This window comes from Lissotriton vulgaris, chromosome 8 (genome assembly GCF_964263255.1).
Source record: "Lissotriton vulgaris chromosome 8, aLisVul1.2, whole genome shotgun sequence".
Taxonomy (NCBI): domain Eukaryota; kingdom Metazoa; phylum Chordata; class Amphibia; order Caudata; family Salamandridae; genus Lissotriton; species Lissotriton vulgaris.
Genome location: NC_141696.1, coordinates 120,943,905 through 120,970,045, shown reverse-complemented (window position 1 = coordinate 120,970,045; position 26,141 = coordinate 120,943,905). Strand labels below are relative to the sequence as shown.

Below are 26,141 nucleotides of genomic sequence, written 5' to 3'. Positions count from 1 at the left end.
ATCCATTGGGATATGTCTATCAGGCAACCCTTAAAGTTCTCTTTGACTTTGTCCTTCTGTTCTTTAAAAGAGAACACCAGCTAGGTGTCTTCGATGTAAGATATCGCCTTCACTCCCCAGTTGGTAATAAGAGTGAACAGTGGTGCCAGGTAGATTTTGAAGAGGAGCGGGCTGAGTGCTGAGCCCTGGGGGACTCCACACCAGATCTTCTTGCGTTTGGATTTATGTGCTTGTAAGGCAATCTGCTGTGTCAGGTTGGAAAGAAAAGAGTTCAGCCATTTTAGCACTGTCCCCCCCACGCCGCTCTCTTTGAGTCTAGACAACAGTATTACATAGTCCCTGTGTCAAACGCTGCAGAAAAGTCTAGTAGAACCAGCATTGCAGATGACCCTGCGCCCGCTGTTGATTTTATGGATTCCTAAACTTCCAGGAGGGCGGTTTTGGTGCTAAAGCCTGGTCTAAACCCTGATTGGGTATCATGCAGGATACTGGGGTCCTCTACAAACTAGGACAACTGTCTTTGCACCCACTTCTCCAGCATTTGTGCAGGGGCTGGCAGAAGGGAGATGGGGCGATAATGACTCAAATCCTCCAGCATTCCATTGAGTTTATTCTTAAGGGGTAACACCGTTGCATGTTCCCACAACTCCGGGAAGATGCCAGTAATTAGGGAGGAGTTCCAGAGATTAACCAAATTCTTGGCTATTGACTGGGACACTATATTCCAGAGTTTAGGGGGGCAAGGGTCCTCAGGGCGGACCTGTCAGATTTAATTGTGGCATCATTGCCCCTGAAAGTATTCTAAATAGTGCGTATTTTATTGTCAAATAAGTCAACGATGTTCTCACAAAGTAGGGGGGAGGCTGAAGCTTCAATTTGTGCTGCTTGGGGTTTAAGAAACGCAAGCACCACCTTAAATAGCTCCTTACTAGAGTTCTCTGCTGACTTGATACAATTAGCTATATACTCTCTTCTAGCTGATTTTATGCTTAGAGAGTGCATAGGGATTCAGGAGTCAGCAAACGTCCAATATATAACTTTTATTTAGTATCTTCTCCAGCATCGTTTGTTTCCACAGTATATGATAGGTATCGACTCTTTATGTGTTTCATAAATAGAAACACTTTTCCATTAGTTGGGAATATGTTCTGTGATTCATGCTGATAAGAACAGTAAGTATAGTATACTAGAAGAGAGATCAATGTTAATGTATCCAAATCTGTGCTCTTTAATTATGTATTAATTTGTGTTAAACTCATATGTATTCATGGGATGTAGAGGTACTTGTAAAGTGAGAATTTAGGTAGGTTACTGTGGAGTGCGTGAACATAAGACTAGAGTCCAAGGGTGCTTTGTAAAGGGTGACCATTGAGTAAGGAGTTGGTAGGTGCCTAACAAGTGAGGTAGTAGTGTTCTCCAAAGAGAGAAGTCACATGTTCATTTTTAAATTGCAGGGCTTGTAGGATGGTCCAATGTTGATGAGGCATCTATTCTAATCCTATATGTGATGTGTGCACTATGAAGGCCTGCATTTCTTCTTCATCTCTAGTCTTTTGTTGCTGTGTAGGTTATACAGGGGGTCTTGTAGATGATCCAGGCCTAGTGGGGGTGAACAGAGAACTACCTTTGGTGTTGGGATTGATATGGAAGATCAAATCCCTTCAGGCCGTGTGCATGTTGATTTCAGGGGTACTGAGGTACAGTCTGGCAGGCGCCTGTGTAGGGCAGGGCCATCATCCAGGTGGGAGAGGCCTCTGCCAATACTGTTGATCTGAAGACATTTTTGGGCTAGGATGGATTTCACTTGTTTATGAGGACAACATGGTGGTGAAGTTTTCAAACATCAGCAGCATGAAACATTTTGCTGATTCGAGACACTTAGGATTGCACATGCAGACTGGAAAACGAGGGCTTTTGAGCATCAGGGAGACAAGGATAGTTCTGCAGGAAAGTGTCTGTCTCTACCTTTCAACTCAGCAAGATTATATGGATTATTTGGAGTTCTTTTCTTCGAAGAGCCCATTACTTCATTCAAAAGGACTCTGCACTCGGTAAATTGAAGTGGCTTGTAAATGTAAATGTATAGGCATTTATATAGCGCACTACTTACCCGGAGGGTCCCAAGGCGCTTCGACCGCTGCGAAACCCTTCCTGGCTTCCCTGAGAGATGGTCCCTTAATGGGTATCTCCAGGGTGAGACCAGGCATCCCCGGCGGTCTGGTGGGGCCGTTAGTGAAGATGAGGCAAGCTAATGCCCAGAGTTGCCGAGTGTGATCGCTGATCAGAGTGGGCACCGAGGCGAGAGAATTATCGAGTCCGCTGACCCTGGTCCAGAAACCTGCCGCGCCGGGAATCGAACCCTGGTCCCAGGCCGTCCTCTGCTCTCGGGTCTGCCGCCGCTAACCAGTGAGCCACACTACTTCACACTTCCATCAACAAATGTTTGAAGCATACCAGGAATTGTCTGCATTTAATTTGTAGCAACATAGATCTCTGAGTCATCATTGTCATTTTCTTTGAAGGACGTTGTGTTACAAATGTCCACTTTGTTGTTAGTCATCAAAACTTTCTATTAGTCACAAGAGATATTGGCTGAAAAGGTGTAAACCGAATTTTCTAAACATTGTGGCACATTCAGACTCGGCTGAACAATTTACGGTGAGGTGTATCAGAGTTACCTCTTCAGAAGGGAAGTGTTTAAAATAAAGATGAGAGGTACTGTGTATTAAGTTGTTCAAACTATACCAATTCATCTTTGTTCCATGGAAGAAAGCAATCTTTGTGTGATTCATCCTGATAAGGACACCAGAAGTCTCATTAGTGTACTGTGCTTGTGAGTAGTTATTCTTAATTGAACAACATAATATTAATCCCTAATGAAAGAAATGCTATCTTTGTTTGATTTTCTGATAATGTATGAGAGCACATCATATATCAAATTAGAATTAGTGCGAGTCAGTGGTTATTCTTAGGTGAAAATCACACCTTTCAGGTAACAGAAACTATTTTTCATTATAAATTTCATTTTTTTGTGTGGGTTGATTAACTTCTCTGGAGCACACCACATTACTACATGGATTTAAAGTGCTTATGCTTAGATATTTATCAGCGATGAGCACTAATTTTTGTCTGTATTATCTAAATAACAGAAATTAATTCTAAACGTATTTGCCTGTGTCATTGACAAATGGTTAAGTTGTTATTTCGGAATTATTTATTGACTCATTTCAAGAATTTCAGAAATTATTATTTGTTTGTAGGTTTTTGGGGGACAAAGATTTGAAACAATTATGCCAAGTGTGTCACCGTCTCTGTTTTTTCTTAGTCTACTAGAAAAGCCACCAATGATGTGGTCTACATGGAAAAAAGTATTTTTGAACTATGCAGGGGTCTGTGGGACAAACCTTGTAGCTGAAAGGAAATGGTCTCTATATGCTTGAAACTATAAGTAAACAGGAAACATTCTGTGTTAGGTTGAATCAAGGCTAAAATGTAGAAAAGGTAGGCAATACATGTCAGTTAAGAAAACTGAACAATCACATAAAAGGACCAAATCGTTCAGTTAAGATGCCGTTTCCACAGTATAGTATCCTATAAGTTAAATAATTTGAAACATGAAGATGCACAGAGAGGTCGGAGTGTAGATAAAAAACAAACAGAAACAGAATGCAAAGAATGGCTTTCAACACAAGGTAAGAACAAGGAGAATAGATAAAAAGGGGCAAGAAAGTTATAGCATTTAACCCGTTAGCGGTTAAGGCATAATCCACCCCCTCCCCTCAATACTGAGCCATTTTTAATGTATGGAACACTTCTAACTTAATCAGACCTACCATTTAACCCTGTGTCATATGGCAGCAGGAGAATGGTGATGCTAATGGGGTGTCCCTTTTATAGGATGGTTTCCCTCACCCACCCAAAAGTGGCATGCTTCATCATTGTGTAAACTCCTCGCACTATGAACCTTGTCATAGTGCGAGCTACAACCCCTCACTGAGAGGGAGGAGCTCAGGGATGTTTTGTTTGTTTAAAAGAGGTCTGCTAAATACCTTATGTGAAAGGTTTGTGGTGAAAGAAGTGAAAAGTGATCATACAATTGTTAGCTAACTCTAGTTCAGAGGCACACAATGAGTTTTATTCAGGTGTCCCCTGACCCGGATTCAAAAATATTTTCCTGATGTTTTGGGGCTTTCTGCCTTCTGACTGGAGTGGCGGATTTGGGGAGAAACCATTCACAACCTACCTTCTCCTACGGTAGGTGAAAGGTGGTTTGAAACTCTGCTGTGGCTATTTGGGGGTGGGGCCTAGCTCAATTCTGGGGTGGGTTCCCGACCTCGCCCTTTCTTTATTGTTTTGTTTTATTTTCCATGGTGTGCTTCCTGTCCCTGATGTGGATAATTTGTGAAAGTAAATGTTATGAAAATGAATATTATGTTATCAAATGTTTTACTTTTGAGCTCTACAAAAGTAGTGTTTCTCCATGTAGGGAAATCTCTCCCTGTATATCCACAAAAATATTGGGGCATTCTTACAAGCAATTTTAACGACATTCCTGTGGAGATAGGGACTATGCCTTATATTACAAGGCAGCGTAAAGCCACTTAACATGGCTTAACGCTGCCTAAATAAGGCTCCCTTTCACGGTATACCTATCATGAAAGGGGTGGGCAATGGGTGTTGCGGTGGGTGTTCCACTGCAACACCTATTGATTTTGACACATCCCCAATTTACAAAGGTGATGTAAATAGGAGGCAGCGCCAACATTAAGACCAGCAAAAACGTACCATGGCAAAATGAGGAGAAATGCTTTATTTCTCCTCTGCTCTGCTATTTCTATTTGTGGTACAAAAGGGGGTGGTGATGGACGGAGCATCTGAACCAATCAAACACTCACACCCAGTCAACAGATCTGGGTTTAATCCATCACCGTTCTTTAGCCCACTCTGCCACCCCAGTTCAGACATGGCCATATGCAAATCATTCTGACCCTGTTCCTCATGGGAACAGTCCAGCCCGAACTGCCAAGCCATGCCTTCCATGGACCAGACTCAAGCTTTCTAGGACCGGTTTCTGGCATTACAGCCGTCTTCAGCCAGGCTTGCTTGAATCCAGTGGCAAAGTGTGCAAGGGGCTCATGTCTGAGCATACCCTGCCAACATATGGCGAACAAAGCGGTACAAAAGGAGGGGGGGGTGATGGACACACAGAAACAGCAAAATGCCATGAATTATTGTTTATGTGCAGGAAGGAGTCCCTCCCTGCCCATAAGCAAGCATTACAAAAATGCAAAATGAAAACAAAATACAGCACACATAGAAGTTCAAATCACCATTTGTGTTTGTTAAAGTACAGGAAGGGACACCGTCCGACACTTAAACAATTGTCCCCTCAATGCAGGTACCCTTGCACAATGGTTCAAGGGTGCTTGCATTGGCGCTAAGCAGTTTACTGTAGTTGAAGTGCTAGGCAAAATGCAGGGATGTGCTGTACCATTGTATTTGTGGTGCATCCTTGCATTTTCGGAATAAAATAGAAAATAGAAAAAACTAATCTATAACTACAGGATGAATACTTCGTAAACAAATTATATAATGTGCAGAAACATAAAAAACAAGGAATTTCCATGCTGTCATTGAGCCCTGTGGCATATGATGCATCCAAGTTTCTTATCCAAAATAATTCCCTTTGTATTAAATGCTTATCGTCTGTGGCTGATACCGTTTCAGGTCTTGAATTCTCAGCTGGCTGATGTTATTTATTAGTTCATTGAAATCCATTGCTGTATGTGATTTTTTGTTGTTGGAACAAATGTTACTTTATGCTTTGTAAGTCTCAATTTGATTTTACTCTCAGATTTCTCACTGTTTTTAAGCCCACATGGGTATTTGAGTTCATACATGAAATTCAGAGTATCACAGGCAGGGAAGTTGTGAAAGTTTTTTCCATTGTGTGGATGGGTTACACTTTCTCCTCTGACAGTACTGATGCAGCGTATGTAATTTAGGCACTGGTGTGTTCCTACTCTCTTTGTTTGACTACATCAATTATAGCTTTTTCTTTGGTCACCAAATTATTTTTTTGTATTTTTAAGCATTATTATGGAAAGATAAATGTGTTTTTGTAAAGTCTTTGAAATCCTCCTCACACCGTAGAATTTCTCATCTTTTGTTTAAAATTTATTTAATGTTGTTGCTAACTGTCAAGAATTTAGAAACAACGGTAAATTGAGTTTTGTTTGATTTGTTTTCTTTTTCAATAAAACTTTGTTGTTCTCTGTTTATATTCCTTGTTGTTCTGTTTGTTCAAGAGTATGCATAAATAGCACACTTTCAATATCCAGATTTAACAAAAAATAATTTTCTTCTCAGCGTGGATGCCTTGCCCTGCCTTGTTTGGTCTCTTCATTGATAGCACTTGTCTATTATGGGAAAGGAAATGTGACATTGATGCATCGTGTCGCTATTATGATAACACACTACTCCGAAAAAGGTACAACTTTCCTCTTTCAATCGTTTATCAATATTCCGGTTTTTGTCAGTATCTGTTACTGAGGTAGTACTAACTGAAAAGATGAATAGAGATTCTGAGCAGGAGCGTAACACAGGCCCCGCAGCCCCTGCAGTGCAGGGGGCCTCAAGCTCCAAGGGGCCCCATCAGCACAGCACTCTGGCTGCAGGGCTCGTGATTGAGCCTGAGGGGGCCCCCGAGCTGCCTTGCAGGGAGGCCCCCTCAAGGTTCGTTACGCCAGTGATTCTGAGAGCAAGTCATAAAGAGAATCAGGCATGTACTCCTGAAGGGTCACACTTGGAAATGTGAGTATATAATTTCCAGATAAAGAAGTGTTAGTGGTATAGAGCATTTTCACTTCCAAAGATTTTTTGTTTGTTCTTAAAGACAACTTTTTCGCCATGGAAGAACCCCTTCTACTGCAGCCAACCAATGTTTGGGGTACTTCTCCTTATTCTTTCCTGGAAAATGAGCTAAATTATGATGTTAACAGGAGTAGATGTATGCATGATTTGAGGCTGCAAATGTCCATGTCCGAGGCATGTCAATATCCACAGCTAGTGTCTTGTGTTGTTTCCCTAATTAATTTTGACACTACTGCTCTAACATGGCCACAACTAACTTCTGTGAGTAGATCATATCCCACAAATTAATTGAAATAGCAAAAGAGCCAAAATCATAAATTCAGGTCCCTTGAGTCACACCATGGTTCCAGGACATGAAGGGCTCCACATGGGGGGTCAGAAACTCCCTGCAGCTGGGTCCAGGGGCTGGTTGAGGATGTTAGGGAGCCTTTTAGGTCCCCGAGGCTCAATTCAGGAGGCTTGCAGTCTAGCCTTTGGAGACACTCTAGTGCCCTGAGTTCAAAGGTACATTTGTAGGTTCAGTCTCTCCTCACCCAGGTAAGAGGCTTGCAGAGCAGCACAGAAGGGCAGCATTTCCTTTAGGGCAGCAGTTACTTTAGAGCAGCAGTCCAGTCGAGTGGCATTCCATGTAGCAGCACAGCAGTCCTTCTTCCTGGCAGAGTATCCACAGGTCCAGAACTGTACAGAAGAGTTGGTGTCTGAGGTCCAGTATTTATATCCATTTGTGCGTTTAAAGTGGGGAGAAGCTTCTAGAGGTTTATCTTTTAAGTCGCCAGACATAATGCCTTCCTTGTCCTGGCTCCAGTCCAGACTAACTACGGAGAGCATGCAACCCTCTGTGTGGTGGCAGAACACAGCCTATTCTGGTGTAAGTAGGGCTGTGCCCGGCTCTTCCCTCATATCCTGCCAGTGATGACCCATCCAGGCCCCTATAAGCTCCATATTGTGTGTGGCTGTCTAGGAGAACTACACAAAGCGCAACTGTTAGTTACACTCAGTCATGTAACCCAGAGACAGGCTGCAGACACCAAATGGAGAGGTAGGAAAATGACAACTTTCTAAAAGTTGGCATTTCTAATATTGTAATTTAAAATCTGACTTTACCATAGGATAGGATTATAAATCAGAATTCCAGAGACATCAAACATGAACTGCTTACTTACCTATTTCCATTTGGAAATTACACTTAGAAAATGTAATAGGGTAACTCCAATGTAATCCTATGGGAGAGGTAGGCCTTGCAGTAATGAAAAATGAATGTAAGCTTTTTTCACTACCAGGACATGTAAACCTTAACAGCGCTTGTCTTACTTTTTAAGTACACTGCACCCTACCATTTAGGCTATTTAGGGACAACCCAAGGAGTGACTTGTGAGTTTTAAATATAAAGGTTTGGGCCTGGCAATAGGGTTCATTTGCAAGTTTAAAGAGATACCTAAGAGGGTGGTGCAATCAGTGCTGCCGGCCCACTAGTATCATGTAATTTAAAGGCCCTGGGGAATTTACTAGGGACTTATAAGTAAATTAAATATGCCAATTGATGATGAGCCAATGTTACCATGCTTAGAGCAGAGAGCATAATCCCTTTATCACAAGCTGGTTAGCAGTAGTAAAGTGCACAGAGTCCTAAGCCAACAAAATCAAATTCAACAAGGATAGGAGCAGTAAAAGCAAAATGTTTGGGAATAACCTACATAAAAGGCCATTTCCAGCACTACTCTCCTTCAGAGAAAAGCCTGGGTAGACACTTATCAATATATTGATGGGTATAGTTGCTTAGGCAATAGAACATGGATGAAGGCCTTGTTATGCAGGGGGCACTTGTCAGTTAGATGCCTCTCTGAACCCAGTTGGATCCCTCTTTCTATATTCTCCTGAGTTACTGAACTGACCCATGGAGGACCCTTCTCTTCATCTGTGTACCCCATCCTTGAAGCACCTAACCTTAACTTGTTGACAGATGCATCCCAGTAGGCAGACAGTACCACCATGGCCAACAGTGTGATGAGGCCATGCCATCCCTTGGATCAAACATCTGTCCCCAACCCAGTGAAAACTCTGCCCATAAGAACAGCAACCAACAGAAGCCTTTGAGAGCTATCCGTGTCACAAGCCAGTCTCCAGACCATCCAGAGTTCTCTGACCTCTGATGTTTCTCAGAGTGAGGGTAGCAACTTCCAATATAGTTACCACCAGTTCAGGGATGGTCTCCTGAATCTCTTCAGCCCAGGGTCTGCATCCTGAGGCTGAACACAGGTCATTGATGAATCTTCCCTCATCCTGCCGCTCAATCTGGGCTCCATACCCTCTGTTTCGGAGTGGTAACCCCAGAACACAGAACTGTCAGGGAAACCTGGGAAGACACACTTCTAAGGTCTCCTGGCACTGGGGCAAATCATTTCCCAGAATGCAGTCTATGGGGATCAGTGGACTAGCTACAACCCTACTTTGGGTCACATCCCCAACTCACTCCAAGGATACCAGAGCAGAAAGTCCTGCCCTTGGGCGTGAGTTATCCTACACACCTGGCTGTTGTACTGCTCTAGATAAACTAGCCTTTCAATTATCATAGGCTTGCGAGCCCAAGTGCCCCACAGAGCAGCAACAGGGACCCCATTCACTTTCACCTGGTAGAAGTGACAACTCCCACACTCAGAGATCACATGTCCACCCTCCGAGTCTATCCCCCACCTAAGGGAGATCATGGCATGGTCAATGACCTACCCCGGGGGACTACTAACCCATAAGCCCATGTTGGCCACCACTGTAGCGGTCCTCCCTGCGGGTGATTTCTTTAAACATGCCAAGTTCCCCTGCTTGTGTCCTAATTGTGAACACTCAAAACTGCAGGGTTGGAAATGGGGAGGCCCTTGTCCCCACCAACCAGAGCCACCCTTTTGTTTCTTAGATGGGTCATAGGACCCCTTTCCTCCCCTTACCCTGGGACTTGTCTGGGTCATCTTTAACCTCCCCCTCACTCTGCTGGGGGAACCTGAATCACCCTTTTTGAGGTTCCTCCCAGATATCTTCATGGACATTATGGTCCTGGCCAAGAGGACCACCTCCTCAGCAGGCTTCCTGGAGTCACTCAGCTTTCTTTCAACTAGGTGCTGTAGCAGTTTTGCAAAACATGTACTGAGCATGTGCTCTCTTAGAATCAGATTAAACAGCCCAGTAAAATCATCAACTTTGTTGTCGCACACTCAACTATTCAGTGCTTTGCTGGCATAATCCAAGATGGCCAAACTCCATACTTGTAGAGGTGGGTTCAGGCACACAGTCAGAGAGAAAATTTAGAAATATAAAAATGGCCAATCAGGAAGAGTTTAACTCAAATTGGTCTTAGATTATTTATGTAGGTTGGTAGAGTAGCCCAAGATTCCTGTTAGGCAAAAGTCCATATCCTCACAGCTGAATACCAGCATGAGAGATTAGTTTGTTGGTAGGAGAGGGTAGAATTTTTAATTCCATCGGCAGAATTTGTGGATGTAGCCTAAGTCTCATGACAAATCCCCACCATGAGGGGTGTAAAGCAGGGATGCATGTTAGCCCCCTACATTTCAACTTGTTTATTTCATATCTGTCTAAAGCGCTCAACACCATCAACAGTCACTACCCATTGATTGGTGGGGAACATATCCGCAATCTGCTTTACACAGATGACCCTACCCTAGCTACACAAGAGTAGGGTTGCAGAGACTGTTAAACCTGCTGCTCTCCTACATCTCCAGCAACAGCTTGAAGGTCAACTTAAAGAAAACTAAAGCTGTAATGCTTGAAAGGAAATCATATCCGGGGGTGGCTGGCTCTACAATGGCATTAAGATCTTAAAGGATCACTCGTACAAATATCTGGGGGCCCACATTGATGCAAGAGACTCCCTGCTCCGTAACAGAAGGAATTTGAATCAAAGGACCTGGCCCTTCAGATGACTCAAGGCAAACATTATACCATCATTTGCCTACGATAGTGAAATCATACTAGGAAACAAATTGCAAACAACTGAACAAACATGTCACTAGGATATATAAATTAGTCTTCCGCCTACCGAGATTTGCCCCCGCTGCACAGATCAGGCTGGAACTGGGTCAGCGAGCCACCAGAGATAATACCTTTCTAAGTCTGTGCCCCAGACTCAGAGCTGCCAAGAGTGGCTTTTTGCAGTGCTACTATGGGATGAGCTTAAACTGACAGCCCTAGGCAACCGCATCATCTTTACCTTGAGAACTGCCTAAGTACCTTGAACATGAGTGAGCTCTATTCTTCTAATATGAGTCAACTTGCCTTTAAGCAATACATTAAAAATCTGAATGCCTCTGTTCATATCACACTGACAAGGCCACTCTAGCTAAACACAACCATGTCTGGGCAGTCATAAACTCCTATCAGCCAGTGTCTCCTCCATCCTACCTGTATTTTTTCTATTCAAAACTCCAGAAGGCAAGATTGATGGCCCTCTGGCTTGGGCAAGGGCCTTTCTTTTAAACATTTTGCTTGATGGCGCCTGCCCTTGGAAAGAATAACATGCCAGGTTTGTGGTCTGTGTGATTAATCATTTGAACACATCATCTGCCTCTGCCCAGTCTTCCTAGAGGAATGTAAATCCCTTTTGAAATGAGAGTGGAAATAACTTGGTGCTCAGTCACGTCGGCAGGATATTATTGCCTCCATTAACCCAGGCAATGTCATTCTAAACATTCTGCTGGCCAAGTCTCTTGTTTCAGCCATCAATAAACTTGGCCGCTCTGGGCTCTCTGTGAGCAGGTCTGGTACCTCTCGCTTAGCAAACCCCCAGTTAGCACCCAATTCCAACTGTTGATTTACCAGGTGGAAGATTCACCGCTGTGCCCGCCTCTGAGTGGACCATAAGTTATGAAACCTCTGTCATCGGATCCGGCAAAACTGTACCTCTCATCCGATAAAAATAATTTTACAGGCTCACTGCCCACCTCATATCACTACCTTTAGTGTTATGTCATTATAGTGGGTGGCAAGCATACTTTGCTCCCCTTGAACAGTTCATCGGCCTGACACCCCAGATTTATCGGTGAAAAACTAATGCTACCACCATGACCCTGGTGAAAGGCCTAGGTCTGAATGTGAAACACTGCTGTTCACACCCTTCTCAGCACATGCACTTTGCTGTGAATGTATATTCTCTTTTAATGTATCCCTTCAATTTGTTTTAACCCCTCTCATGCCGTCATGAGCCACGGTTGCCGTGTGCTCATGACGAGCTGAGCTCGTCATAACGGCTCCAACGCTCGCACCCGGGGCCAATTATCCTGCTGTGCGAGCGTTCCACGGAAACGGGTGTGTCGGTGATGAGCTGAGCTCGTCATGAGCACACGGCCACCGTGGCTCATGACGAGCTGAGCTCATCACGAGCGCGATTCCCTATTTTGCGAATGCCTTTTGGGATGATACATTCCAAAAGGCTCTTTCCCGTTCGGAAACGGGCCAACTCTGTGAATTGGCCCGTTTGAGAACAGGAAAAATGTTTTATACATCGGACACTACTTGACTTAATTCATTCACTACAGAGACCCATGGTCAGAGGTTAAAATCCTCCCAGGTACACACATCCTTCAAAGCTCACTAAAATGTGTACCACTGCGGTGGCTAAATGTTACTACCCATTTAAATTAAGATGATGAATCTATATAAACATACCACCCACCAAGGTTTAGTTCAAGGTTTAGAGAGCACTACAAAAAAAGGAAAACTTTTGAAGTGCATGAAATTGCGCCTTACATGACCCTTTATTGTGTGATGCAAAAGTGATAAATTAAAAAATCTGGCATGCAGTTATGGAATGTTAATTAACTTTTTTTATTTAAAGTAAGATTACATCAATTTACAGGACAAAATCCCACATCCTCATATTGTGATTCAATAAAGAATGTGACCATCTTAAATAAAACTATTTGTGCATCAAAGTTGCACTTAGTTGTGTCAGTAGTGTTTTGAACACTGACACAATATTGGGATAAACAATATAGTTGACATATTTCAATTTAGTCATGCTTTAAAATGACCACAGACTCCGAATTCCAGTTGTGGGGATTTATTATAAGGCCAAAAATAATTTAATATAAACACACCTCAATATCAGAGTATATAGGTACATAAAAATCCATACAGAGCCTAGTCTACGAATATAATTAATTCGGCACTAAAGGCATAATATGACGAACTACAAAATCAAAATGCAAGTAAAAATAGAAGCTGAGTCCAATTCTCTTTTCATTTGAGAAGAAAACAAAGGTATCTTTCCCTACTCTGCTCTACATGAAAATCCTACCTATTTCCCCGATATCCTATCCCAAAGGTGTCAGCACGTGTTGACTTCCTAAGAAGTACTCACGTCAAATGGGTCTGATAGCTTAAAGCTATGGAGCTTGTTCTAAGATGCTCCTTCTCCTTCTCCTTCTCCTCTGAAAATAAGCAGAAGTCACTCGAATCTGTCCCTGCGCATCATACAAAAAGGCAATGTTCAACCCACAATACGTCACACGGTAAACCTTTTCATTCGCAACATCTTTCAGTAAGTTTCCAAAGAAGCTTTAATTAATTCGATTCTTCTTCCAGTGGCCCTGGTTTCCATATAGGCCAAACACAAAAGGCAAAACAACCTACAATTTGGGCCTACAATTCAGACAACTTAAACTAAACACAAATTGCATTGCGCTAGTAGTATTTAACCCCCCCCATGCTCATGACGAGCTCAGCTCGTCATGAGCCAAGCTGGCCATGTGCTTATGATGAGCTGAGCTCGTCATAATGGTCAGAAGGCTCGCATGCGGGGCTAATTCCCCCGCTGTGCTCAACGTTCTGAAGAAACGGGTGTGGCCGGGACGAGCTGAGCTCGTCATGAGCACACTGCCACAGTGAGCACCGGGGCAATGTGCGCACTCCCCCCCTCCCCCACTAGCCCCGCAGGCAAGGGGTTAATCCTGCACATTATAGATACAGGAATTATAGATATCTTTAATACATACAAAGTCCTAGTTCAATGTATACACTACATTCCAATGTTAATATAAATGCATCTTAATAATTATGAAACACTGCAAATGACAAAAAATACATGTGAGTGCGTTTAAACCATGAGTATATTACACTCGTACAATTTAGGTGTGCTATAAGCGCTCTATCAGAAGTATGATTTGGTAATCTATTCTAGGTACTGCAATCCACAAAAGGCCTTCAGTGTTGTCTAATACACATTTTCTTGCTAAATGCTCTCGATAAAGTGGCAGTCAAACTTTCATATAAGATAAACCTAAAAGTCACTGATAGGCAGAGTGAAAACATAGACCTGTCACTCATTTGCATGCTGAAAAATTGCCAGCTGTGTGTCATTCGTGCATGGGCCTTCTCACATCCTGTTTGGTACAGCCGGGTCCCACGGTGCCTTTCCAATCCTGGTGCTTTGCAGTAGTTTTAAGTTGGAGATTCGCGTTACTCAAATAGGTGTAATTTCTGATAGTTATATCTTTCCCTTGTCTTCATTGCTTAATTTTGCATGCGAGAAAGTGTCACTGAGTCATTGAATGTCACTCATAATTACACTGAAATCATAAAATTGCCACACATAGGCAGTCTGAAACCTTGGCAGCTATTCACCTTCATCCCTCATCCCGTTCCCTTTTGCTTTCCATTGAATCCTCACCAACATTACAAAGTTCGATGGAGAGCAAGAAGCACGAGGAAGGAACCTCCCTTCAAGTCACAACAGTCTCCCTTCTGAATCTGGAGGTCCAATAAGATGGCGGACAGATCACCACTGCCATGCAGGCGGTGGCTATCCGTCCACCATCCTTGCCCGTCCGCCACCTTTCTTCCCCCCGCCATATTACAACGGCGGGGGGACCGTGGCGGAGGGGAAGACCGTCCGCCGCTACCACGATGGAAAAGGCCTGATATGGTGGCGGTGTCTATCAGACACGGTCAGCCATATTAGGATGGCCTGGGAGGAATGCCTTTCCGTGGTGGCAATGCGGCCATGAAAAGGCATACGGTTCCTGCTTTGGAGGCCCGTTGCGGGCCCCCCAGGTTGAAGGGGGGGTGGGGGTGCACATGGGGGGTACCTATGGTAACTCCCTGCGTTTCACAGCACAACATGGCAGGCACTGCGCGGTGCCTGTCATGTTGTGCTGTGAAACGCACAACAAGCATTTTTCACATTGCGGCAGCCGGTGCTTTAAGCACCGTCCGCCGCAATGTTAAAAATGCGGGATGCACTCGCCACTGTGGCGGGTGCATCCTAATTGGGGTCACGGTTCCTCCGCCCTTGTGGCGGACGGTACCTGTCCCCGACAGGATGTAAGACTGACTTTGTCCGTCCGCCATCCTAATGGACCCCTTTGTCTGGTGGCAGAAATGCTGAATCAACAGCAACTTTAGCTCTTAAGCTGTTTTTTTTATTAATTTCATTTAAATGCTGGTCAGCCAGGACCCCACAATCCCCCTTCTGAAATATAAAGTGTGGAGCCCACCTGCAGTGTGGGGGCTGCGGGGTCTTTTCTTATGCCTTGTTTTAAAGTGTTGAAAATAACTTTCATCTTCGTTTAATGGCAGCTGAGCAGCTTCTGTATTCTCTGTCAAAGTTAGCCTTTATGAATTCTATTAGTCTTGACTGTATTCAAAGGTGACCGAGTACTACATTTTGCAAAGAACTTTTAAAAACACACACAAACACATGATCTCGGCAGACTTAACTTTTTTTCCTAGATCTGATCCTACATAATTGATAAGAGCTAATTGTGCGTGGCTCTGTAGTTGAAAAATGCGTAAGCACTAACTGCACAGTTTTACACTGGTAGCTGGCTTATAAAAGCTGACAGTTGCAAGGAGGAGGCGGCACAGCGGCATGTACGCAGGGCCAGACTGGCTGTATGTTATAAATGTTATGTTATGTTATAAAAATGCTTATAAAGCGCTCGAATGCCGAGGCGTCTTGGCACTGTGTGTAAGTGAAGGCAGGGCAAACAAGATAGGCTAACAGTTACCTGGCATTAAACAGCCGGGATTTCAAAATGTTCCTGAACAATGAGAGGTTCGGCTGAAGTCTTAAGGCCACCGGTAGTTTATTCCACATTTGGGCCGCACAACAAGAAAATAGACGGCCCCCCCATCTGGCTCGTCTGTACCTAGAGACACAGATCAGGCCAAGATTAGCCGAGCGTAGGTCTCGGGAGGGTGTGTAAAGTCTGAACCTGTTCTGACAGCCCTCTGAGCCACCCCCGCACCAAACAGAGAGCTTTAAACTCAATTCTCTGCTGGACAGGGAGCCAGTGTAGTGCTCTCCTCCCCTGGATGGTGGGAGGGCCATTCGGAAGTTTTAGAATAACTCGAATGGCCGCATTCTGCAATGATTGAAGTTTGCTTATCTGGTGCTTATCAATGCCCAAAAACATAGCATTGCAATAATCCAATCTGGACATAAAAAGGGCAGCCATAACTGTTTTCTGAAGTGACAAGGGAATGAAAGGGAAGATTTTCCGCAGGGTCTTAAGTAGGAAAAAACTGGCTGATGTTAGACTTTTTACCTGGGCTGACATATTCAGTTTGTCATCAAAGATGACCCCAAGATTCCTCATTTTCTTTACAGGTAAAGGACATTTCCCAGCTTCCAGCGGCCACCACCGATTATTCCAGATCGGTGACCCATTCCCAAATTCGATAACTTCTGTTTTCTGAGTATAGATTATCAAAAAGCTCTGACTCATCTATTCCATGACGTCCTTCAGACAAGCATGGCATCCTTCTGCTGTTAGCTCCTGCTTATCTAGGACAGATACCACCAGCTGAGAGTCGTCTTCATATGACATAAGGGTAAAGCCATTTTCCCTTACAAGCCTAGCCAGTGGCTTCACATAAACATTAAACAAAGTTGGAGACAGGGCTGAGCCCTGTGGGACCCCGCAGGGCCAAATAAAACTATTGGATTGTAGACCATCCCAGTTCAGGCTTTGTTTCCTATTGTTTAAAAACGAGGAAAGGAGGTCAAAAGCCGACCCGTTAATACCAATCTCCTGTAGAAGGCACTTGGCATTTCTATGGTGGGCTAGAGGGGTGGGGGCCAGTTTTGTGCCCACGGGGGCTAGCTTTGTCACTGGGCATGTTTTTGCAGCAGGGCTGCAATATCGTCCCCCTGTAACAAACGCGGGAACAGCGCTTCTTGCTACCAACCCCCGCTCCTAGGGCCAGTCGAACAGCATTCTGCCAGGGCTGGTTGCTGTTCCCAGTCCAGCGCAACATCTACGCTGCTATGCATGCATGTGAGTAGGAAGACCACCAGAACTACTTCCTGCTGGTCAAGCTAAAACACCGTTGTCCGCTGATACTGACACTACTGAGATATGTTTAATGGCACCAGCTAAGCAGATCACACAACACTTCCAGGCAGTGAGTTTGCTTTCAAAGTGGAAGTGGCAATGTTTCCCTACAAGGACACAATGTTTAAATCTGTAAAGTGGCAAATCTGTAGTGCAGACTTTAAAACTCACAAGAAAGCGGACAGAAAATAGGCCTTAGTATGAAAATAACAGTGCCCCCAATAGACAGCTAAACTAGTGGGCATGTTTGCAAATTGGGGCAGCTTTAAACTTGTAAAGACACAATGTATAACTGCTTTACTATGTAGGGAAGTCTGCATGGATTCTTGATTACGGTAGGCAATTTCTTTTTGATGTCAGGTAAATCAACAGTGAAAACCGATTTAGTAGACCATAAAAACAGGCCAACACATAGCAACAAGCATTTGCAATGCAATAGGTCTTGCATCACTGAAAGTTTGAGCTATTGGCGTAGCAAATAATAATGCAACCCCATTAGCTCAAACTTTCAGTAATGCGAGACCTATTGCATTGCAAATGCTTGTTAGATGTGGCGTGACTGCACAGCTGTGTGCAGAAATCTATTGCTATCATTTCTTTAAAATATGCATAGAGTGGACTCTGAGTCTGGGTTGACCCTTCAGCTGTCAGCAAGACCCATGGTTACCAAATGTTTATAATATAAATAGAGTGGGCTATATCTCAGCAGTGAGCTGTATCTCTCTCACTCCACTTTACTGGCTCTTTGGTGCAGTATTCCACCTTTTATGCAATACTTGCACTACAATGCATTGGGGGAGGGGGATTTTACATCTCAAAAGTAAACTCAATGTTTTCATTTTAAACATCTTCTCTGAATTTTTAAGTGAATAGAAAACAGTGGTCTTTGGTTTCTTTCTCCACTTCGGCAGGCCTCAAAATGCAAGCCTTGGCTATTGGCTTTGTCAATGTGTGTCTCAAAACAAAAAAAACATCAGCCAGGTCAGACACTTGTAAGGAGTCTAGCACTTTGCCTATGGGTGGCTACGAAAAGAGTGTTCAACTACCAGGGCCAATAAAACAGCTCAGTGGGTTGCACATTCACTGCAAAATAGACTGTGGAGGAATGGGTAGAAGCCCAGAAAGACCTAATCAGCCTTCCCATGGTCCATCTTTAAAAAGAAAAAGTACCACTGAGTTAGTGTGCCTAGCGCCTGACACAAAAACTGCAAAAAACTCTAAATGCTAGCTGGAACCGGCCACATTCGGAGGTGCGCTGCCTTGATAAAAGTTCTTTTCTGTAAAAACCCTGGTGCACTCTTCGCAAATTCTTGCTGACGTCGACATCAAAACACACAGAAAGCACAAGTGTGTCAGGAAAAAAGAAGATCAATGCAACCAATAAAAATTTATATTGCAAGGCCCACCTTTCTGCCCTTTTTATCATGTGTCAATCGGAGCACCAGAGGGGAGCTGCAGACTCACACTGACAGCCTGATGGCTCTGAGACTTGTCAAACAGCCAGGCTGCACTCCCACAGGAATGCCAAAAAGTTAGATTTGTGGCCAAGCCTAGAAAAAAGCAGCAGAGCAATCCACTGTCTCACCCCCATTTGTGTCGAATCAATGTTTACGGAGAAGCAAAAATCCACAAACAAATGCACACATGAGTTTAACAGAGACCCTCTATGCTAACAAACATACAGTAGACAGGATTGTTTAGCTAGTTTAATGATCTCTGCTGACATTTACAATGAGCTGAGTGACAAAGTCAAACCCCAAGGGGACAGAATCAGTCCTTCCTCCTTCTAGGTAAATTGAACACCACTACATTTAGCAATAGTAACAATCTGCTAGTTACAAAGCTTGGAAACACAAATATGCGAAATTAAGCATTTTATGACACAAGATGTTTATTCCTGCATATCAAGTTTCTCTTTGCTTCTCCATTCTGCTGTCATGCGCTAATCCTCTGCACTGGTACTTAAACCTACTCCAAGAGTTAAAACGGGGAACACATTACATGCAAAATAGCGAGAAATGTGAATTAAAAACGTACATTGGTGGGCTCATTTTTAAAAATAATACCTATTGGGAGCGGGCATGCACTGTTGTGGGAGTGGTGGGGCGGTGTGGGGAAGGGCATGGGGACTTTAGGAGTGGCACAGTGTGCACTGAAAAGAGGAAGCGGCCACAAAGATAGGTATTTCTACTTATTTGCTCCAAGACGAGTAAAGTTCAAATCCACCTGCATCGTGGGTAGTAGAACCTTCTGCATTTACTAAGTCATTCACGAGCAACACCTGGAATGATCCGGGAACTCTGCACAATTTCTGGAAATGCTCCAACCCATAAGATTTTCTATGCATTGTTGAAACTTTGAAACCAAGACTGGTCGCTGGGTCAAGATAAGTAAAATAAGGATTGAATTGACTACGTTATATTAAGTCGTTGGGGAGCACTAACTTAATTGCAGTAAGAAAAGGGCCCAGAGAAAACAGTGCATTCAGAAACACTACCATGATATCATTCAGTTTACTCTGTGTGTGAAGTTGAATATTAATCTTAGTAATGTTGTTCTGAGAGGATCAGCTGCTCTGCTGGAACAGACCACATTGTTATAGACAAAAATGGTCCTAGACGTCTAGGCCCATTTTTGTCTATAACACTTGATACCCAGGTCCTTTGGCTCCAATTGGGTTACCTCCCTGTTAATAACGCGGAACAGACCACATTAGCGCTCGTTATAAGGCCAAATAGCCGGGTTGTTCAAGGCCACAAGTTACTATCATCTAGAATAAACCATGAAAAAGATAGAAGCAGGAACGCTAAAGTGTGCTTGCACTACAGAGCGAGAGATGTTAAAATGCTTTGGATGGCCGTGGCAAGGCTTCCCGGAGGCCACTCCTTCCACTTTAATAACCAAGGAAAGGCATACGCTTTAAATGAGCGGGGGCAAACGGTCACTAATTTTATCTAAAAATACACAGGTGTTTGGTAATTGACCACTCAACGAGATTACGGTCCCAGGGTACCCAAAGGATTCCAGCTCTCGTGACAAACCAGGCGTATTGGCCTAAACACCAGCAAGAGTAAATATGACAGTTATCGATAAAAGGAGTTTTGCATCCCTTCATGCATCACTCACTTTTTATCCTAGCAGATTGAGTCCCCTTCTCTAACTTAAATGTTCTTGGTGGTGACCTTGTCGAATTCGATGGCCAGCAGACCCCCGTCAACCGGGTTTTCCACCATATTCCTGCTCTTCATCGCTTCTCTTTTCTCGCACGGTTAAAGGCTGTCAAGAGCTACTCTGAGGGCTTGTTCTTGGTCTCACAATGGACTCCGCAGTCCGTTTAGGAAGGAGAGGAGGATACCAAGCTCGCTACGAAGACTGCTTTTAGGCATGTGCATAGAGAACTTGTACTGTGGTGTGAACCTGTCCGCTATGGCGCAACAGAAAGCAACTAGCTTGGTCCGAGCCAAGGCCCTTCCCTCCCACCATAGGTAGAAGGAATAACAACAGACAAAATGACTTTTTGGCCCTGTCAGAGGGACCCATCGTCAACACGAATCCTGTAATCAATTGTAAAAGGGACAGCTCAAGCAACTTTGGGAAACCCCTAGGCACACAGGATTCCCAAGAACAGAGATGCGCTGGGGTGGATGCCTGCTTGTGCCCCGGGAGGCCGTATAGTGTGTACTGAAACAGGAGCACTCTAGTAGGTCCCTGCTTGTGCCCAGGGGTACTGTAAAGTGCACGCTGCAGTGCACACTGCATGAGAGCAAAGGAATGCCAAAGACATGCATAGTGATGGACATGGAAACGCAGGGGGAACAGGACTGCGTGCTCACCGCTGCTCATCCCCCCAGACAATACTCCATGGGCGGTAACAGAAGAGAAAAGGTAGGGCATGCAGCAAATGTTAGCCATTTGCAAGCTACCATTTGTGAAGGACACAGACAAAGGCCAATCCTAAGCAAAGGAGGAGTCAGACTCCGGAAAGTAGATACAACAGATCACCTGCAGTGCAAGGGCTGGTTACACTCAACCTTAAAGACACAGAACGTCATTCACATGACCTGCCAGAAAGCTGCTTGAATGCCCTATGCTTCAAACAGTTGCCTTTCCACAGTCAGTTAATATACGTCATTCCTTCTGTCTGGGCAACATTGTCACATCTTCACGTCTTTTTGATACCCTAACAAGGCAATCAACGGATGAAATGTGGCCAGCTAACTTTAGCAAAGTAGCTGGGAATTGCGATGCAGCATGGTTACTTTGTTTTTTTAGAAACGTTTCAGTTTGACTTTTTTGGGGCGAAATCTGTAAATTGTGCTGATGAAGGTGGATTATGTGGCAAGCCTTAGCCATTAGTAACTACGCAGGCACTGATGTGGACACAACTCTGGCCTTCATAATAGTTTACCTCAGAAACTGGAGGCAGAGGCAGGAATACTATGCAAGACTCAGGGGCGAAGAAAGGCACCCGCAGTACCTGCGAGGTGGGGGTGTGGCAGGCTTACCCATACTGAAGGTAGCACTCAGCCCCTACTGATGTGAGGGGCCCCTTCAGCATATCTTGCAGGGCCTCCCTCACATTTTGTTACGCCACTGGCAAAACTCCACCTGAGACCTCTTCTCTTATGTGGCCCTTTATTATTTTGTATCTGGAAGTTGCTGCATCCTGTATCCTGTCTGCTGCATCCAGTTTATTGTGTAATATGTTTTCTTATTGATAAGTACTCGCAACCCATATCAAGAAGGAATAATTTGAGAACCGCATGTCCCAAAAGCATCTGTGTGTGCATTCTCTGAATTTGCCCTCTTGTGAAAGTGTCAGGGGTAAATCGTATAGGATGTGCATAGCACTCATTGACAGTAGTGAAACACACGCAAAGGTGGTCTCAGACCACGAAGTATGGCTGTCAATGAACACGTCTGTAGACCCATACCTAGTGTTGAGCCCTTGGAGTTTCAGAACATCAGGGTGGATGCACTTCTGGCTCCTTTGACTCCTCCTGTCTCCTCTATCCCGTGTTCAAGCTTGTGTGTCCCAGTGCGCCCTGCGACATCGAAGAAGCGGCACAACCTCTGGCAAAAGCAATGAGCCCTGTTAATTATTGAACCAAAGAGAAAGTGCTTTAACATCATCAATGTAAGGTCCAGACGTAATAAATACTGTATCAGTTGCAAACACTCCAATTTGGCATTAGAATGTGTTTTTTAATGTACTAATTCCCTTTTAGGAGTCTGAAAATCTTTTCTGACTCCTAAAATGGGATTGGGAATGTATACCGTTTCGGAATCTGCAAGGGGTGTGATGTCGGCAACTCCTCCAAATACTGAATTGTTATCTAAGGTATCAATGTTTTGTGACAAAATTCCAGTCACAAATCTTTGATATTTTACTGACACCTCAAAGGAGGTGGTATTGCATTTGCAAAAGGCCACGGCTCGCGTAACCACTCAGCGAATATGTGACGTTACAGCGCAATCAAAATGATCGCTGTAAGTTACATTGCAGTTTTTACAACGCAAGTCGTTAAAACGACTTGTGCTGGAGGGCGCTGGACTTAGGAATAGTATGATTTACAATTCTACACCAGTCTACGTACAGTAGGGAAGGTGTTGGAATAGTAAATCATACTATTCCTTAGGCTAGGGCGCCAGCCAGCACGAGTCGTTGTAACGACTTGCATTGTAATACCCGCGATGTAAAGGCATTGCAATGTAATGCCCGCGTGGTAATGGATGTTTCCCCCACCCAGTGCCTGGAGAAACCCCGGCGTGACAAGCAGCGCTCTACAAGACTTCTGATTGAAAGTGAACACGTTCCCTTGGAACCCCTTCTACTTTATGAATGTATGTTGAAGAGTTTGCAATGGTGCACAGGAAATCAAATTAGGCTGCATTTGAAAAAAAAGTTGCCTTTATTTAAAAGCATTCACAAACTTGGTGGTCTGCTATGCCCGCAGGCCACCATTCCTGTGATGGCCTCTAATTGTAGTAAGTTGCAATTTTTGACCTACCTCATTCATAATCATGAGCTTGGATGGATTGGGAGCCACCGGGATTTGGAGTTTTAGGATTAGATCTATTGATATATAGGGTCGTTCCTAGAAATATTTACTAGTTGTTACTTGCAGCCAGATATTCATACATCTGGCCCTCAGTTCCATCTGTAAAATGCAGGCATCGAATGAGTACCATGCAGGCTATTAAGTGTATACAGCTTAAATCACTGCTTCCTTCCCAGTATGTGGCCCTCCCCATCCTTTGGTGAGACTGGGACCTCAGACGTGCACACTCACCCACCTATCCCTTCACCATTCCAGATTGGAAGTAGAACGTTTAACTGCATCGCTGCTGCGGTGATTTTTCCCCTACGCTGCTTTTTTCGAAAAGCCGCGTTAGATGACGAGCTCAGCTCGTCACCCGCACACGCCCCCCGTGGCTGATGACGAGCTGAGTTAAAAAACTAGGCCGAGTTGTAAACAAGGGAGCAGAGGATGGCAAGGAAAAGCTACAACAGTGAGGACAGGAGCCCCATACCGTTCACTCATGCAGAGATGAAAATGTACAATAAAAGCTCTTTGTAGACTAACCAGCACACGACTACAAGCTGATAATCCCAGATGGACCTCTGAACATATTCGCAAAAAAGCAAACAGAAGGAAACCACGTGTACCAAAGCACTGCCGTGATGTATAAAAAGAGATATAAATGGAATAAAATTATAATTTGTTTAAAATGTTAATGCTTATTTTGCATTTTACTGTTGAGATTGAATGGTGGATTTTGTATGTGTGGATTTGACAGTGAAATAAACAGGTCTATATCGAGCAGTGTTTCAGAAATGAACATTTTCAACATCCAGTTGACAAGACAGTTCTGAGGCTGACCTTTCCAATAAAAGACATGCTATTGGGACGATTTGTGACAAATGTGGTTTTGGAAGAGGAGTCTTGTTTCGTCTCAGATCACCCACTTTTCCTAATTTTATGACAGTCACACAGATGGACATGTTTTCAGTTCACAGACTGCAGTGTAATTCAACATTTTAGATCCTGTCAACTACAACTCTGACAGTAAAATGAAAAATACAGGCAAAGTCTAAAAGTCAGTCATATTGGCTTTGCCAATGTTTGCCGCAATTGCATTGAAGAACTCATAGAGGGGAATCCCAGTCTTTATTATCCAGTCCAATTCACTGGATGCCTTGTGTTAAATGGGTGATAATTGTCAGATAATGTTTTTTTTCATATATTATTGTAAAAGTTCTATATGTAATTGGTAAAACATTTTGATATGAAGTCATGTTTCTTTGGGCATAACATACTACTTTGTGTATAGTATTACAGAGTATCATTACAGCCTGTCTCTCAGTGTTACACCTTATCCTTATCCTCTACCTTTTTATTAAAATTGTGTGAGTTACCTATCCCTATGATTGCTCATTGGCTGCTTTTCTGCAGCATTTGACTATGTGTGGGGTTTTCCTTTCCCTATGACTTCAGAACACATGTGCCCTTCATTAAACTGTTTATTGTGCAATGAGGGCCATACAAAAAAACATACTAGAAAAGTAATCAGTGTTCCTGTAAGGAGCCTGATACCCCATTGTCAAGAGTCAATTGGCCAGACCCAATCTGTCACTGCTTCTTACAACACTAGCACTACTGCTGTCCAAGGCCTCAGCCTTCAAGGAGGTTGAAACTTGTCTACACCCAGACATGAACTCACTCACTTGTCCATCCACAAACTCATGCATTCATCTATTCATCCATGCGTTCTCCTGTTCGTCCCTTCATCAATGAATTCATTCTTCAATCCTTGCTCTGTCACTCACCTATTTATTCATCAATTTGGTCTCTCAACCAAAGCTTGAGTCATTCTAAGTCTCATTTCAATAACTAACCGCACAAACTTGGCAAACACTGGAGAAGCACCTTCTTTTATAAACTGCTAGACCTCCTGGATTGTCCAAAACTTGTTAGTTTTTCTCACCACAATAACTTTTAATAATTTTGTTTAATCTTTTTGTCCCCACAGGTATTTGGGGCTTCAGTTAGTCTTTGAAGTGGCAGCGTTCATTTGTTTCTTCATAGTATTTCTCCTTCTACGAAATCAAGAAAAAAGAGCTTTGAACAAGATAAGTCCAGAAAACCTGAAACTCACCCCCATGGTGGAGAATGGCCAGGGTGCCTCTGAGTGAATGGATGTCACTGGACCATGGACATAGCATGTGCTCACTCCCAACACGATCCTCCTCACTGCACTGTCCAGAGAACTCACTTATACTGCACTTTTATCTCTAGCTACGAGTGTTTACCTGGAGTTTCTGAACTACTTCGGCACCTGTTTGCTTCATTTCATGTGTAATCATGGATTTTATCATTTTTTTCAATGAATCAAATTGCATTCCATGTTAAAGTAATATTGTCTCGTGTCATGGGCCAGGGGTTATGCCTTTATACATACCCTGTCCCAGTCGAATGCAGATGAGTGTGACTGAGTCATGATATTTTCATGTACCTAAATGACAGTGATGCACAGGATAAAGCAGTGTTCTAAATACCCACCATAGAGTCACGGAGAACCAAGATAACTTCACGACAGATCCTCCTCATCCCAAATAGGAAATCCCAGCAGTTTGTCCATTTATTATACTTGCTATTTAACACTTGGGGTTGATGTTGCATAACAGGGAGGGAGCAGGAGAGCGCTATATTTTTAAAGATATGGGGGCATATTATCAAGGGGGTTTATCTACGCTTTTTTGGCTTTAAAAGCCAAGAAACCGGAGATAAAATTATCTCCCTATTACCTAGCTGTCGCTAACACCAGTTAGCGACAGCTAGTAGGAGATAGCGACCATCTTGGGCCCCGCTTTGCATGTCAGTGATATTTATCACTAATGACATGCAAAGTGGGCGTGCCAAG

At 43.7% G+C, this 26,141-nt stretch overlaps 1 protein-coding gene across 1 annotated transcript in view; it reads left to right on the top strand.

Moving 5' to 3' along the window:
* Positions 1-25,622, top strand: part of LOC147693574 (solute carrier organic anion transporter family member 2B1-like) — a 457,504-nt gene extending 431,882 nt beyond the window's left edge. The window contains exons 14-15 of the mRNA XM_086933236.1: positions 6,370-6,490; positions 25,251-25,622. Coding sequence (XP_086789362.1) covers positions 6,370-6,490; positions 25,251-25,413 — 284 coding nt within the window. The 3' untranslated portion in view covers positions 25,414-25,622. The remainder of the gene's footprint in view (positions 1-6,369; positions 6,491-25,250) is intronic.
* The last annotated feature ends 519 nt before the right edge of the window (positions 25,623-26,141 follow it).